General features: G+C 51.7%; 1 protein-coding gene across 1 annotated transcript in view; it reads left to right on the top strand.

The window, feature by feature from the left end:
- Nucleotides 1–1,498: 1,498 nt before the first annotated feature.
- Nucleotides 1,499–14,194, top strand: part of CCDC30 (coiled-coil domain containing 30) — a 44,381-nt gene continuing 31,685 nt past the window's right edge. The window contains exons 1-7 of the mRNA XM_074161431.1: nt 1,499–1,522; nt 1,623–1,790; nt 2,216–2,336; nt 7,958–8,148; nt 11,775–11,859; nt 11,970–12,028; nt 12,671–12,809. Coding sequence (XP_074017532.1) covers nt 1,499–1,522; nt 1,623–1,790; nt 2,216–2,336; nt 7,958–8,148; nt 11,775–11,859; nt 11,970–12,028; nt 12,671–12,809 — 787 coding nt within the window. The remainder of the gene's footprint in view (nt 1,523–1,622; nt 1,791–2,215; nt 2,337–7,957; nt 8,149–11,774; nt 11,860–11,969; nt 12,029–12,670; nt 12,810–14,194) is intronic.

Here is a 14,194-nt window from a genome sequence, read left to right as displayed (position 1 = left end):
TGTGCGGGGAGGATGTGGTTGGCGGCGGGAGAAGCCGTCCAGGTTAGTCAGGAGCGCTGGGATCCAGGTAGTGACTTGTCAGGAGAAAAATTAACAGCTTCTCCGTGGCCGGGACTGACACTCGGAGAAGGTGGAGAGAGAATGGGGCTGGAGACCGTCATCTGTAGACATGGGAAGAGACCGTCAGAGAAGCGCAAGTAGGAAGGAGAAGAAGGTGGAACGTCCTGCACACGTGTTGTGTGTGCTCGTGAGCTCCGAGAGCTGCCTGGCTTCCTCTCCCAGCATGTGCCAGATAGGACCGTCAGGCCCTGGAAGTGGAGGAGGTTCCGCTGTCCCTCTTCGGAGTCTTGCAGAAACGTGAGATGGGCCACCAAAGGGGAGAACATAGAAACTTGTGCACGTTGAATGTGCCCTTGCAGGAGCGTTGGGACGAGGGGTGGGAGAAGGGCAGCAGGTGCTGTCCCTGGAGGATTCTGGACTTCTCCGACAGGAGATGGTGAAGGAGAGAAACCATCGCAACTTCTGGAGGAGAAGACTGGGACATCACATCACTGGGACAACAAGTCTGGGACCCTGCAGGACTCTCCAGGGGCTGTGCCATTCTACTCACAGCTGTGGGCTTCCCTGCAGGATGTCCCCCCCTCCTCCTCCTTCAGGAGGGTGCCGAAACCCAGGTTGGGGACACTTTCAAAGCTCAAAACTAAGCCCCAGCCACCCCGCTCCAGTGCCGGTGATGGTCCTGCTGTGGGCGAGAGGTGGAACCGAGACCCCCAGAGCTCCCATCCCACCAACGCCTCTGTGGAACCGAGACCCCCAGAGCTCCCATCCCACCAACGCCTCTGGTGCTGGCAGCGTTTGGGGACCAGCCCTTCTCTTTGGGGGATGCTGTGCGGTACCATGAGTAGGAAGCAACTTCTGCAGGTCCAGGACTGTCTCTCTCGCTTTCTGAGCGTCCCAGACTGTGCTCAGCTGAAGGTCCTCACCTTCAAGAAGAAGTGTCCCTCTTCTCCATGTCTTGATCTGTTTCTTTCTCCACCATTCTCTTGCTGGTGAGGCAGCTCTGTGGGATGAAGCCCGCTTTGTCCCTTCCAGTTTCTCCACCTTGGGTGAAGCCCTTCATCTCCAGCAGCTTCACCTGGGGTTTGGAAGAAAACCAGAAAAACCTTCAGTGCGTTTTGCTTATTTTTTGGTAGATCCTTTGTGCAATGGACGTAAAGAGTGGGTGAAGACAGGGAAGCCCTAAATGCCACCGGTTTTATGGCCGGGAGGGGGGACATTTCTTCCTTGATCACCTGAAGGAGAAGAGGGACCGACCGGGGCTGCTCTGCCCGGGAGGGGGCGTGTCCCAACGAAGGAGGGTGTGGCGTCTGCGTAGAGGGGCGTGGTTTCCTCGCTTAGGGGCGTGGCCTTCTGAACGGGCGGGGCGGGGCGCTGGGGCCGCCCGTTGCCATGGCGCCGAGGTTGGGGGGGGGGGGGGGGCGGCCCGGCCGCGCGCCGCATGGAGGCGGCCGCCGCCGCCCCGGTGGGTGCCCGGGAGCGGGGGAGGGGGGGGGGGCACACACGGACGGTGACCGCCGGCCTCCCCTCCCCCTCGCTCACGGCTCCTCTCGGTTCCCCCGCAGGCGGAGGCCCCGGTACCGGCAGAGACCGTCCGCCGCTGGCTGCGGGCGGAGGGCGCCGACCCCGCCGCCCCGGCCGAGGAGCAGCTGGGCCTGGCCTGGCGGCTGCTGCGACGCGCCGAGGCCCGGTTGGGCGACCTGGAGCGGCGGCGGGCGGAGGAGATGAGAGACGTAAGGGCCGGAGTTACCCCTCCGGTGTTTACCTCGGCCGGGCCCAAACGCACCCGTTTCCCCCGCTTTTTGCAGCAGCAGCAGCTTCCCGGGCGCTCCCAGCCAAAGGCCCTCAGGAGCTCCAGGCTGTGCGGCCCAGGTCCTCGTGTTGGGGACGCAAAAAGCACCCGGTGAGCCCGGCTTCTCCCAGCGGGCTGGGGTCAGGAGCCCCCCACACCCCAGCGCCTCCCTCCCCTCTCACTTCCCAGACCTTTCAGTCAAGTTTTTAACGTCCCCGGGTGTCACAAAGGCACGGAGAAGTGGTGTCCTGCAAATCTTCGAGGTTATCCTCGGTATGGGGGGATGGAGAGTGATTTGCACCAACGTCTTGCTGTCCGTGTGTTGGTAAACACGCTCAGGTATGGCCATGGTTTCTGTATTTCCAGGTGGAAAGCTACGTGGGCCACGTCCGCAACCTGACGGAGGAACGGGACGCTCTCACCACCGAATATGAAGCAGAAAACGAGCAGCTCAGGCTCGAGCTGCGGCGGCTGCAGCTGCAGCAGGGTAATCCTTTCCCTCCGCCACGCGGCCTGAGGACAGGCGATGACAGGCGGTGGTGTACGGGTCTTTCAGCAGAGCCGCTTTAAAGCTGCTTTGAGAGCAGAGCAGCGTTTCTTTGCCAGTTCTGCTAGAGCAGCCTGCGTGGTTCGTTGTTTGGGAGGTTGGCAGAAGCGTTAATGAACTATTAGAACTGATTTGTAATTGACTTAGAGGCTCTTGCCTGCTTTTACTGCCTTTATTCAGTGGATCGGGCAGCTTCTCGCTTCGTGTGGCTCCGTTGTTGCACTAAGCATCTTCCAGAGGCTGTTTGAAGAACAGAATTGATGCTGATCTTTGTTTTCCTCAGGTAACTGATCGTCGAGCTGTGTTCCCAGTGAAGTCGGTGAATTTGCCATTGGCTTTGGTTTAGACAAAGTCCATGTTTTTTAAAACAACTTTGCAGGATGGGGATACGCTTGTGATGGCGATTCAAAACTCGTCCCGTGTGCTTATTTCAGTATGGTCATTTTGTTTAAAACAAATTATTTTGCTTCACATGATTCGCTTTCTTCTCAAACCCAGGAATCAATTCCAGTGAGGGCAAATATATTTTGTTGGGTTTAGTTCTTGATTTTCTTTAGTCTTCGTAGTCTGTTGTGCTCTGGGTACTGCTAATAGCAGCACACCGTGATCATTAACTTCTGCTTTTGTGGTGTGTGTTATCCTCGGCCTAAGGTAAAATTGGGGGTGATAGTGCAGCTTGAAGAGTTTCTTTGCTTTATTTGGGGCAGCAAATAGAGGAGTTTTGGGGAATTAAGTGCAGGTTTGAGTCTCTGTTCAGTTTTGGCCAGCCTGTGGCTTTCAGGGAGCGCAGCTGATGGGAGAGACTTCAAAGATGGGTGTGCTTAAGCGCTGCCTGAAAATCTGGTTCCTCTGGGCATGTAAAGCCGTTGTTTGGTGTTGAAAATGCAGGTGTGTGGGGGTTTAAATGACTAATGACCCTTCATGAGTATTGTCGTGGCAGAGAACTTTATTACTGGTTCTTCTCTCATCTTCCCCACGAGGTGGCAGGCAAATGACAAAAACGTGCCAATATCTGGCTTTGCATTTATTTCCTGGTCGCGGCTCTGCTCCTTTGGACATTTCTCATTTCTTAGGGATTTTTGTGGCTGTTGAGCAATGATTAACACTCAAATGGAAACAGAACCATGTCCGTTCCCCTGCTGGGTTGCTAATTGCGAGCAAGCCGTCCCCGAGAGGGTTTCGTGGTTCTGCGGTGCTTTGGTGCCATACAGTGTTCCTGTGCGGCTTCCTGGAGGAGTTTTCTTTGGGATATCACCGTCAGGCTTTGGTTTTTAAGACTTAGTTGTTGCCTTACTGATGGCATTAGCCGTGGTCCTGTGATCTGCATTGCTAATTTAGGGATCTGGGCAGTGGGTGAAGCCCTGCCTTCCATCAGGCTGTCCTCTGCAGTGAGGGAGGCCAGCCCTGCTGGGTTTTGGGATGCTTGTAAATCAGTTTCTTGAGGGACTGGCCTTTCGCTTCGCACGTCAGCCTCTTCACTGGAAAAAGCACTGCCCATCTCTGCTGCTGCTGCCCTTTTTCAAAGGCTTCTGCCAGGCCTTTGCCTGCTCTGGGGCTCTATGTAACCTCTGCTGCAGGGTTTGGTGCTGCATCGCTGTGGCTGTTCCCTGGGCCTCTGCTTTTCAGCAGAGTTTGTGTGAACTAACCCAGAGATGCCTCCTGAGCCCTGTGGGGTGTAGGGCAGGCTGGAGGTCTTGAGCTGAGAGAGCTGGGGGTGTTCAGCCTGGAGAAGAGAAGACTCCAGGGACACCTTCGAGGCCCTTCCAGTCCCTAAAGGGGCTCCAGGAAAGCTGGGGAGGGACTCTGGATGAGGGAGGGGAGCCATAGGAGGAGGGGGAAGGGTTTAACACTGAAAGAGGGGAGATGGAGCTGAGATGTGGGGAAGAACTTCTTTGCTGTGAGGGTGGTGAGAGCCTGGCCCAGGTTGCCCAGAGAAGCTGTGGCTGCCCCATCCCTGGAGGGGTTCAAGGCCAGGTTGGAGGGGGCTTGGAGCAACCTGGTCTGGTGAGAGGTGTCCCTGGCCCTTCCAACCCAAGCCATTCTATGAACTAGAAGTTGGTTGTCTTCTGGGTCTTACTCCCCCTCTTATTTTTGTGGGGAGCTGGTTGGCTGTCTTAGGGACAAGAGGATACTGCAGATGGGGCTGGAGAAGGGTCTCATGGAAAGGCAGACCCCATTCTACTGGGATTTTTAAGCAAACTGTGGGTAAGGCTAGAAGAGAGGATGGTGGTCGGGAGCCTTTGGGAAGTGGTGGCAAGTTCAGATGGGAAAGGGCAGTTGAGGACAGAGGCTGGTTCAAGCCTGGTACAAAGGAGGAGCCTGACCCGAACGGTGAGGTGTGTGTGGCCAGGATCTCTCCTGACTTTCATGACAGTTGGGGGTCCCAGCTCTGGGGGGCTGAGGGATGGGGAAGGGAAGAGGCAGAGGCTTGGGTGAAGGCAGGACATCTCTTGGGTGGGCTCTCGGGGCTGAGCGTGCTCCCTCTTCCTAAAGCAGCCAAACGGATCAGAAGCTCTGCTTGTTCTGAGGATCGCTGGGAGCAATTCAATCTGCTAAAAGCTGTTTCTGGTGATAAAAAGTAAGTTTGTGCTTATACTTTTACTTCTTGCCTGGAAAGGGCTCGAAGGGTTACTGTGGAGAGCAGCCACTGCTGGTTTTGTGTTGGGCTATTGATCTGAGCGTTACCTCATTTGGTACCTCTGCCCAGAGTGACATTTTTCCTTTCCTCGAGGCAGTTCATCACCCGTTTCCGATGGTTCTTGTTGAATATGCGTCGGTGTTTTTGGAGGGCAGATCGATAGCTCATGCGCTGCATTACCAAAAGCCTTTCTGGAAAAACAAATGTAGCTGCAGTAAAACACTGTTGAGGGTTTGCCTTGATTTGTTTAAAAAGTGAAACAAGAAGAATAAATACTCATAGACTGATTTTGTTTATTGTAGCAGCTGAAATGCTTAAACATACCCAGCGTGGACGAGGGGATGCAGCCTCCATGGTGGGGGTGAGGGTACTGGTAAACTGCTTAGTTCTGAGAAACTTGCTGGGATAAGACACCTTTGCAAATATAAAACTCCCTGGCAAGGAAGCGAGTGCAGGGGTGCTGCAGGAGATGCTTTCTCGCGGGAACATGTCCCTGCAGTGGTGTGACATTGCTGGGACGAGGTGTTTGCCCTTCCCAAACAGGACATATCGAACGTGGTAGGGAAGGTGTTTGAGATACTCCTAAGAAATTAATGGGCTTTTCCAAGCAGGGGATCTGTGCTGTGTAGGGCAGTCTCCCCTCATCCTCCCAAATCTTTTTCTCCTCTTCAGCCTGTGGAAAATTTCCAGATCCCGTTACCCCAAACTGTGCGGCTTAGTGTTGTGTTGCGGGTTGGGTGCAGGGGAAGTACTCGCAAGGGAAGCTGTCAGGGTAGGAGCCACCGTATGAGATCAGAGCGTTGGTCCTAAAGGGAGATGTTTGTCCTGTTTCTGGCCATAAAGCAGAGCGACTTGCAGCTTATTTTACACGCGGTTTGGCAAAACTGTGGGAGGAAATTGCAAGGCAGGTTGGAGCAAGGGGAGGGTTCAGTGGGGTATGAGCTGAGGGCACTTCATAATGCCTATGGAGCAAGTGGCCAGCTATTTTTAAACTGCAAAACGCAATATTTTGCTCTGCTCTACGCAGGAGCGCTGCGACTCAGCCGTGTTTGACCCCGTCATCGAACAAGCTGTAATTTGTAACCGCAGGGGAAGGCGGATGGGAAACCGCAGGGTGTTTTCCATCCATAGGGCTGGCCACAGCTGGCCCCAAAACGCAGAGTGGAAACATGCCATTGATTTGAGCCTTAGGATGCGATTGCACTGGGTCTTCTGTTAAATCCAGAGTATGGAAGTCAGGAACAGACTTGTCCAGAGCTGTGCATGGATCCTGTGTAAGAATATGGGGAATATTTCCTCTGCTTAACTTTCGAGGTCTAACTCCAGCTCCCTAAGCAGTGGAAGAGTATCAGTATTCCTCATTTCTTCATACAGAACCCACAACTCCCCCCGGTTCCCATCCTGCAGCACTTGGAAACCTTTACAATCTAGTCTGGGCTAGAAATTGGGAGCAGGGTTTGTTGGTTTTCTTTTTAATATGAATTAAATAGGGAGGTTTTGAAAAAACCTTCCGTAGCTTAACAAGCTGTTGGATCCAGCGCAGGCGTTGCTGCCCTGACTACGCAGGAGACCAAAGGTTCCTCGTGTTCTCCTGGCAGATAAATTTCAACCATGCAAACGAAGGGCTCTTTTTAATGACTGTCGCACAAACACAACGGTGCCAATGTTGTTGTCATCTGTTTGCCTTGGAGACCCTTGAATCTTGACGTTTTTTCCCAGTACAGAGTTTTCCTAGCTATAGTTTTGGGATAAACGGTGAAGAACTGACAGTTTAATTCTAAAAGGATTTTTTGCTCCTTTAATTCATAGAATCACAGAATGGTTTGGGTTGGAAGGGACCTTAAAGCCCATCCAGTGCCACCCCCTGCCCTGGGCAGGGACACCTCCCACCAGACCAGGTTGCTCCAAGCCCCCTCCAACCTGGCCTTGAACCCCTCCAGGGATGGGGCAGCCACAGCTTCTCTGGGCAACCTGGGCCAGGCTCTCACCACCCTCACAGCAAAGAAGTTCTTCCCCAGATCTCATCTCAATCTCCCCTGTTTCAGTGTCAAACCATTCTCCCTCTTCCTGTCTCCTACAGGAGACCTTCAAACATAACCCTGTTTGAAGGGTTATGGCTGGTTTTGGAAGAATGGGTCAGGAATGCTGTTCAGGGAGTGATTTCTAAGATCATACTTTAAGAAGCACACTGAGTCCCTTTGTGTCCATCGGGTGCTGCTTCTCCAACTGCTTCGGGCCCTTGTTGGTTCCTCGCTGTGCTTTTGTACCGTATCACATGGGATCCAGCACCCCGATCTCCACCACGGGCTGTGCACGATGCACCAGGCACTGCTCTGTGTGGGGAAAAGTGGGATATTCAGACCCACCTCCTTCCCAGACAGTCCTTGGGAAAATAGTGATGTTCTCCTTATATGAGTGATGCGGTATTTCATGTCTCTTTTTCCGCAGAAAATGTTTATGTGGTGGCCTGTCCGTCTGGTTTCTCTCAATGCCTTTTTAATCTGTTGTTTAATTTCCACCAAACTCTATTAAGGGGTAGAAGGGTTGTGGATAACCAGTTTGGTGAAACTTAGTCGCTGGCTAGAGGAAAACGATGGTAGCAACTCTCCCACTTAAAGCAAGGCAGGAGAAATCAGTGGAGATGGAGCAGGTCCTATCACTCGCGTGGCAGGGAGGGGTGGTGGGTGTGAGCAGAAGCTTTGGGAGAGCTCAGAAACTTTGGGACAGTGGGAATCGAGCTGAGATAAGAACAGGGGACAGGAGGCAGGAAGGGAGGTTGGAAGCAGGAGAAGAGACAAAGTGCTTTATGAGCTGTTGGTGAGCTCCAGGGCTGTTGTGGTGGGGAGTGTCTAGAGGAGCCAGGGTGCAGGTCCGTAAGGAATCGGGCTTTGTTCCTCTGCTCACAAAAGGTCTTGTCTTGCAGAAGCCCAGCTGAAGGAGGTGGAGGAGATGCTGGAACAGGAAGGCTTGTCCGAAATAGCTCACAGTAATGCCAGCGAACAGATTGCTTATTTACTGGTAGAAAGAACGACGCTGCTGGAGAAACTGGAGATGGCAGAGCAGAAGCTGAGTTCACCCAGCTGCATAGATGGGCTGTGTGCGACACCGCTTCAGGTACCTCCTGCTGCTCAGGCTGGGGAAAAGATTGAGATGTTCTTTTTAAGTAAAAATATTTCTCCTGTCTATGAGGACACTGTGGATTCTTAGCGCTGAAGTTGGTTTCTTTATTGGTTTTTACACTTGATTTGCTCCCCCATCTTGCGTAGGGATGGTGGATGGGATTAATTTTAACAGAGCGAATGTTGCAGAGTTCGTGATAGAGTTGGTCTGAGGATCTTCACTGGGTAATAACGACTTTCTACTAATCCAAATTTCTCGATGTATTTAATTCCAGATGACTGAGTTCTCCTGAAAATCATTCATTTAAGAAAAAAAACCCTTTCCCTATACTTTAGGTGAGATTAAAACTCTTTCCTTGTCTTCTAGCTGCTCAGCTGGTGGGTGCAAGTTGAGCAAACCTGTTAACAAACTGAGTTCTGTAAATAAATTTCACAGCGTGACTCAATGATGGGCAGGTTAGAGAGGACCATCCATGTCTTGACTTTTTGCTTTCCGAGGTGGAGATGAAGAACACCGACAAGTGGTGGAGCAGCAGCAGGTACTGCATGTTGGGAGAGGCAGTTTGTGACCCATCACCTCAGCCAGGGAGATCTCCTTCCCACCAAGGCCACCTATTCCCACCTGCTCTGGAATATGGCCATTTCCCAGAGCTGGAGCCCAGGAGCTGCTGGCTTTTGTAGCTGTTTCTCCCGCATTGGTGTTCCTTCTGGCCTCGCCCATAACTTAGTTCAGACAGCAATGGCTGTTGGATGGACAGGAGCATAAAAATTGCTGTGCTGGGTCAGGTCTAGACCCTGTTTCATCCTGCAGTGTTTGTGATACAGAGCGTTAAGTTGTTCTTCTTTTTCCCATTCTCCTTCTGCCACTTCAGAAGTGACCAGGCCAGGTTGTCTTCATGGAGGTAGAGGGGTCGCTCCTGCCTGGGGTGGCTTAGGGGAGAGGGCTCCAGGCTGCAAGGGGGGACAGGGGAGGGCCAGGAGCTGCAGCCCCTGCAAAGGGCAGCCGGTCAGGATTCACCAAAAAGGCCTCCTGGGGACAGAGGGGACCGGCAGGGTTTGGTCACCTCCAGGGTGCAGTTGGCTGGGGCAGAAGCAGGTGGAAGACTTGCAGACAGACCGCCTCAAGGCAGCGACAGAAGATGAGACAGCAACGAACTTTCTACGGTTTTAACTTTCTAGTTTTCCATTCTGATAGAACTGGTTTGGAGTTGAGAAGCTCCTTGGCCTTTTTGGGGGGAGCTTGCTGAAGGACCCGCTGCGAAGCTCAGCTTGGTTTGTGCTCTGTCACATCATCTGACCAGAAGCCAAATGCGCGGCCTCAGAAGACAGGTTCATAGGAGGGCAAATATGTCATGACAGTTCTTCACAAACGCTCCCCTTGCCTCCAGTGGTGTGTGGTGTCTGACCCAGAGGTGCTGTCGTTGGGTCTAGGAATCCTTGATTGATTTTTATCTTCCATGAATTTGTTTGTTTGTTAAACCCATTGCAGTTTTCTTAATATCATCATCATCATCATCATCATCATGTAGTGAGGACTTCCACAGTTCAAGCTACTGTCACGTGAAGTTCCTTTGTCTCAGCCTACCGTCTCCTGGCTCTGTTTGATGCTCTCCAGCTCTTGTATTAAGAGGCAGTGAACAATTGCCTTTTTATCTGCCTGTTTCTGTGCCACTTGGGATTTTACTGACCTCAAGAGCATCCTTTTCTGGCTGGAGAGCCCTTGTCTGCCCAACTGCTGTAGGGCTGGGTGTCACTCAGGATTCACCCGTGGTACAATGACACCTTTGGGTGTAAATATCCACCTTGGGATCAAGGAATCTGTTTGCACTGAGGCAGAGAAGCTTCCCTGACGTGCTGTTTCCTGCTCTTGGATAGAAAACATCTCTCTACAAATCCTGAATAATCTACCCGTGAATCCCTGCCATTTGGTACAAATGTTTTCTGCAAATACACCCTTTTTCCTGCGACGCAGTGTGATAGAAAGTCCACTATAGTCAAAAAGGAGAGAAATAACCTTTCAATTACCAGAAATGCCAACTAACCACATCTGCTCCCAAACATTTTCCAGCTGTGATTGGATTTGCTCTTCCCTCAGAGCCGCGGCTGAGCGAGGGAAGTGGGGCCAGGGCAAACGAAGGACGCAGTTGCCTGCAAGTCTAGCGCTGGATCCAAACCCTCTTGCACAGAGCTTGTCCTTCTGAGGGTGCTGCTGACTCCTAGCACTCCCCTCTCGGGACTGTTCTTTGTAACGACCCTGTGATGAACGTGTTTCTGTAACGAGACTGGTCCTGGCTGCTGGGTGAAGATGGAGAGAGCGCTGGTGCAGCTGGGCTGGGTGAAGGACGGAGCCGAGGCAACATGGAGATAACGTTGGGTTGTCTGTGTGTGAAGAACAATGTGGAGTTCACTTGAATTCCTCCTGGTACCTGGTGCCGGAGTCCCCTAGCAGGTCGACAGGGCTGTAAATACCTGATTTTTACCCACTTTACATGCAGCTGTTCAGAGGAATGAGACTTATTAAAGGAAAATGCGTTCTTACATGATCAAAACACATTAAAAGTTTAATGCTTCTCGTTGGTAATCAAACGCAACGTCTTTGCGGTTCTTATACTGGGCACCTTTCTGTGTTGTTAAAACCAGGTGAAAGACATACTGGAGGTCTATTTTCCAGGAAAACAGTTTCTCAGAAGTGGACTGTTTATTCTCCCCAGATGATGTCATTGCTGTCTGTGCCTGTGAACTAGAAACTGTTGCTTAAGTGCCCCATTGTTTGGGGTAGCATCGCACTTGTTTTACAGAATCATTAGAGCCACAGCAGTGTTACAGGTTAATAGGTTAATTGCTCTTGTTACTCTGTTTACTGGAACGTGTAGCCTTTCTTATTCTCAAATGACCTGTTACGTTCTTGTTTCACTCTTAGACCGAAGGTCCAGATACGTTCCTGTCCGTTACAGGAATGAATGCAGCTTTTAGCTGGACTGCTCAAGCAGAATTGATTTTTTTGCTGCATCCTCCCTAATGCAAAAAGCCAGGGTACAAACGTGCGTCTTTGTGTAGTCGTCTCTGGTATATCCGTGGGGAAACACTTTCTGAGCTCTGTGTGTGCAAGCACGGTCACCTCTCTAGAGCCGAGGTGTAAAATATGAATGACAAACAGCCTCCTGAGCATTAGCAAATCCTTGGTGCTGGTTCCTGTGCACAGGCTACGGGGGAGCAGGAGTCTGGTGACTCCATAAGCGGTTCAAGAGAGAGGGATGTGGGGAAGTGACCCCGCGTTACTCTGATAAAGTGAGTCAAGCACACTCAGCACCAAATACATTTCTCTGGGCAAAGCTGAGCCCGAAGGGTCTAAGAGGAAGATGCCAAGAGATCACAGGTTTAAAGAAACCAAAAAAAGGTAGTGAATCCGCAGAGTTCCCAGTAGCAGCTGAGACAACTGAGGGATTTTCACAAGGATTTGCGATAACTCTGGTTGAAACATTCTTTTTAAATATAAGGTATGATTACAGACCCCCTTCTGAACAAGATAGGTTGAAACTGAAAATCTTACACATGGTGTCTATGGATATGTGGTGGTCTGTTCTGGTGGTGCTCATTTATTAAAATCTCTTTCTGTGCCAGGATGAGTTTGATCACATTCACCCGACGTTAGAAGATGAACTCCAACAGCAGCATGAATCCACGCAGCTTCCTGGAGAGACAATGAGTAAGGTAATGCATTTCCATGTTTTCTTGCTGATGACCTGGCCCATCGCTGAGATTTCAAGCGGTGGGTCTGTTCTTGAGCACACTGTGGGGTTTTTTCATTGTTTTTAGCTGACGAGATGCGAGTGAGCTCTGGACTTCAGGCTGTGCACATCAGCCTGGTGCCACGTGTGAGTTAATCGCTTCTGCTGAGAGCCAGGGGTGACATCTCACCGGCTTTGGGTTGGGGCCGGCTTGTAAACACTCGCTCGCCTGGAGTGATGTGTCAAAGAAATGGCAGGGGCGATGAGTGGATCAAAGTCAAGGTGATGAGAAATAGCTCTTTTAGTCTTCTCCTGCACCCCAGGATCAAGCGCAGACAGGCAGAGGAGGTTGGCGGGGCCAGGCTGGCTTGGGGCCAGCTCTGACCACAGCCACGGGACCACACGCTTGCAGAATCGACTTGTCCTTGGAGCAAACTCCCACGGTGTGTGGTGGAGCCCTCTGCTTGGAAAACACTCATATTATGTGTTTGAAAATGTATCTTGATTAATGGCATTGTCTCAGGGAGGGAAAACCAGAGCCTTGTGTAGGGAAAGAGCCACCACGTGCTGTTCAGCACCTGCTGTTTGGTGTGTGAATGTGACAAAGAGGGTTATCCACTGCGTGTCTGTCTTCTGCCTCTGCGGTGGCTTCCCTGAGCTCACCTGCTTTCTGGTTGCGTTGCCACCCTTGTTGTGGCGGGTCAGTAGAGCGGAGGGGGGACTTTCTTTGGTCACGTCACCGGAAGAGTTTTCTCATTTCTGTTGGAACATTTAGCCCTTGTGCTTCAGTTCTACAGGGAAGAGCTGGAGAGGGAACAAGCATCACGTGCGAGAGTTGAACGAGATCTGGTTGAGGCCACACAGAGCCTGCTGATGGCCCAGGAAGAGATCCAGAGGTTGGCGGAGGAGCTGGAGCAGAGCAAAATAGGCAAGTGCTTCTCTTGTGGCCACTCCTAATGACTACCTGCACTTAGCCCACCCCTCGTTGGTGTCTGCCTCGGACTTCTCACCCAGGGGAGCTGGAGTTGGGCTCCTCGTCGCGTGTAATGTGGAAAAATTAGTGTCAGATGTTAGCCTGGTGCTTTGGAGATCTGAATGCAGTCATTAACAGTCACAAATCAATTAACTCTGAGTGGGGAAAGCTGAGACATGGGGTTAACTCATCTGCGATTACAGAAGCGGTGTCTTGACTGACTTCTCCCTGGCTCATATTGGGGAGGAATTCGTGCCCTAGGAGGGGATGGAGAGGAAATGATGATTTGGTCCAGAAACAGTAGCTAAAATACCATGTACGGAGTGCTAGCCCAGCTGGGGCACTCACCTCGAGGTTCTTCAGGTGCTCTGTTCGGGATGCTCCCTTGTTATGAGGGATATCCTTGTTATGCTCATAACTAGAGCTTATCAGCAGTCCTGAAGTGACTGGTTGGATTCTTATCACTGCCAGTATTTGCTTAACCTCCTTATTGAAATAACGGTTGTTGACAAGCTCTCAAGTATTATTTTTTTTTAAAAAATACTGACTGTAAAAATAAACAGTTTTCTGGAGGGAAATCAAACTACTTGATAAAGCTCCTGCTGGAGGGTGCTAAAACCCAGGCGCTTCACTGCGACCTCCTACAGGAGATTCCCTGAGCAAAACTCTGGTTCCTGGATACTTTTTCTCTGGATTACTTACATTGTCCCAAAATCTGTGACGTGGAATTTCAGTGGAGAACAGCAAACTGTGATGAGATAACACGTTCCTGCCCCATGCGCACCTTCAATAAGTTCGCAGACGACACCAAACTAAGTGGGAGTTTTGATCTGCTTGAGGGTAGGAAGGCTCTACAGAGGGACCTGGACAGGTTGGATTGGTGGACCAAGGCCAATGGGATGAGGTTCAATATGACCAAGTGCCAAGTCCTGCATTTCGGTCACAACAACCCCAGGCAACGCTACAGGCTTGGGGAAGAGCGTCTGGAAAGCTGCCCAGCAGAAAAGGACCTGGGGGTGTTGGTGGACAGCCGGCTGAACATGAGCCAGCAGTGTGCCCAGGTGGCCAAGAAGGCCAACGGCATCCTGGCTTGTATCAGGAACAGCGTGGCCAGCAGGAGCCGGGCAGTGATGGTGCCTCTGTACTGGGCACTGGTGAGGCCTCACCTCGAGTGCTGTGTCCAGTTCTGGGCCCCTCACTCCAGGAAGGACATTGAGCTGCTGGAGCGTGTCCAGAGGAGAGCCACCAAGGTGGTGAGGGGTCTGGAGAACAAGTCACACGAGGAGAGGCTGAGGGAACTGGGCATGTTTAGTTTGGAGAAGAGGAGGCTGAGGGGGGAC

This window comes from Numenius arquata, chromosome 20 (assembly GCF_964106895.1).
Source record: "Numenius arquata chromosome 20, bNumArq3.hap1.1, whole genome shotgun sequence".
Taxonomy (NCBI): domain Eukaryota; kingdom Metazoa; phylum Chordata; class Aves; order Charadriiformes; family Scolopacidae; genus Numenius; species Numenius arquata.
This window is presented reverse-complemented; position numbering and strand designations above follow the sequence as displayed.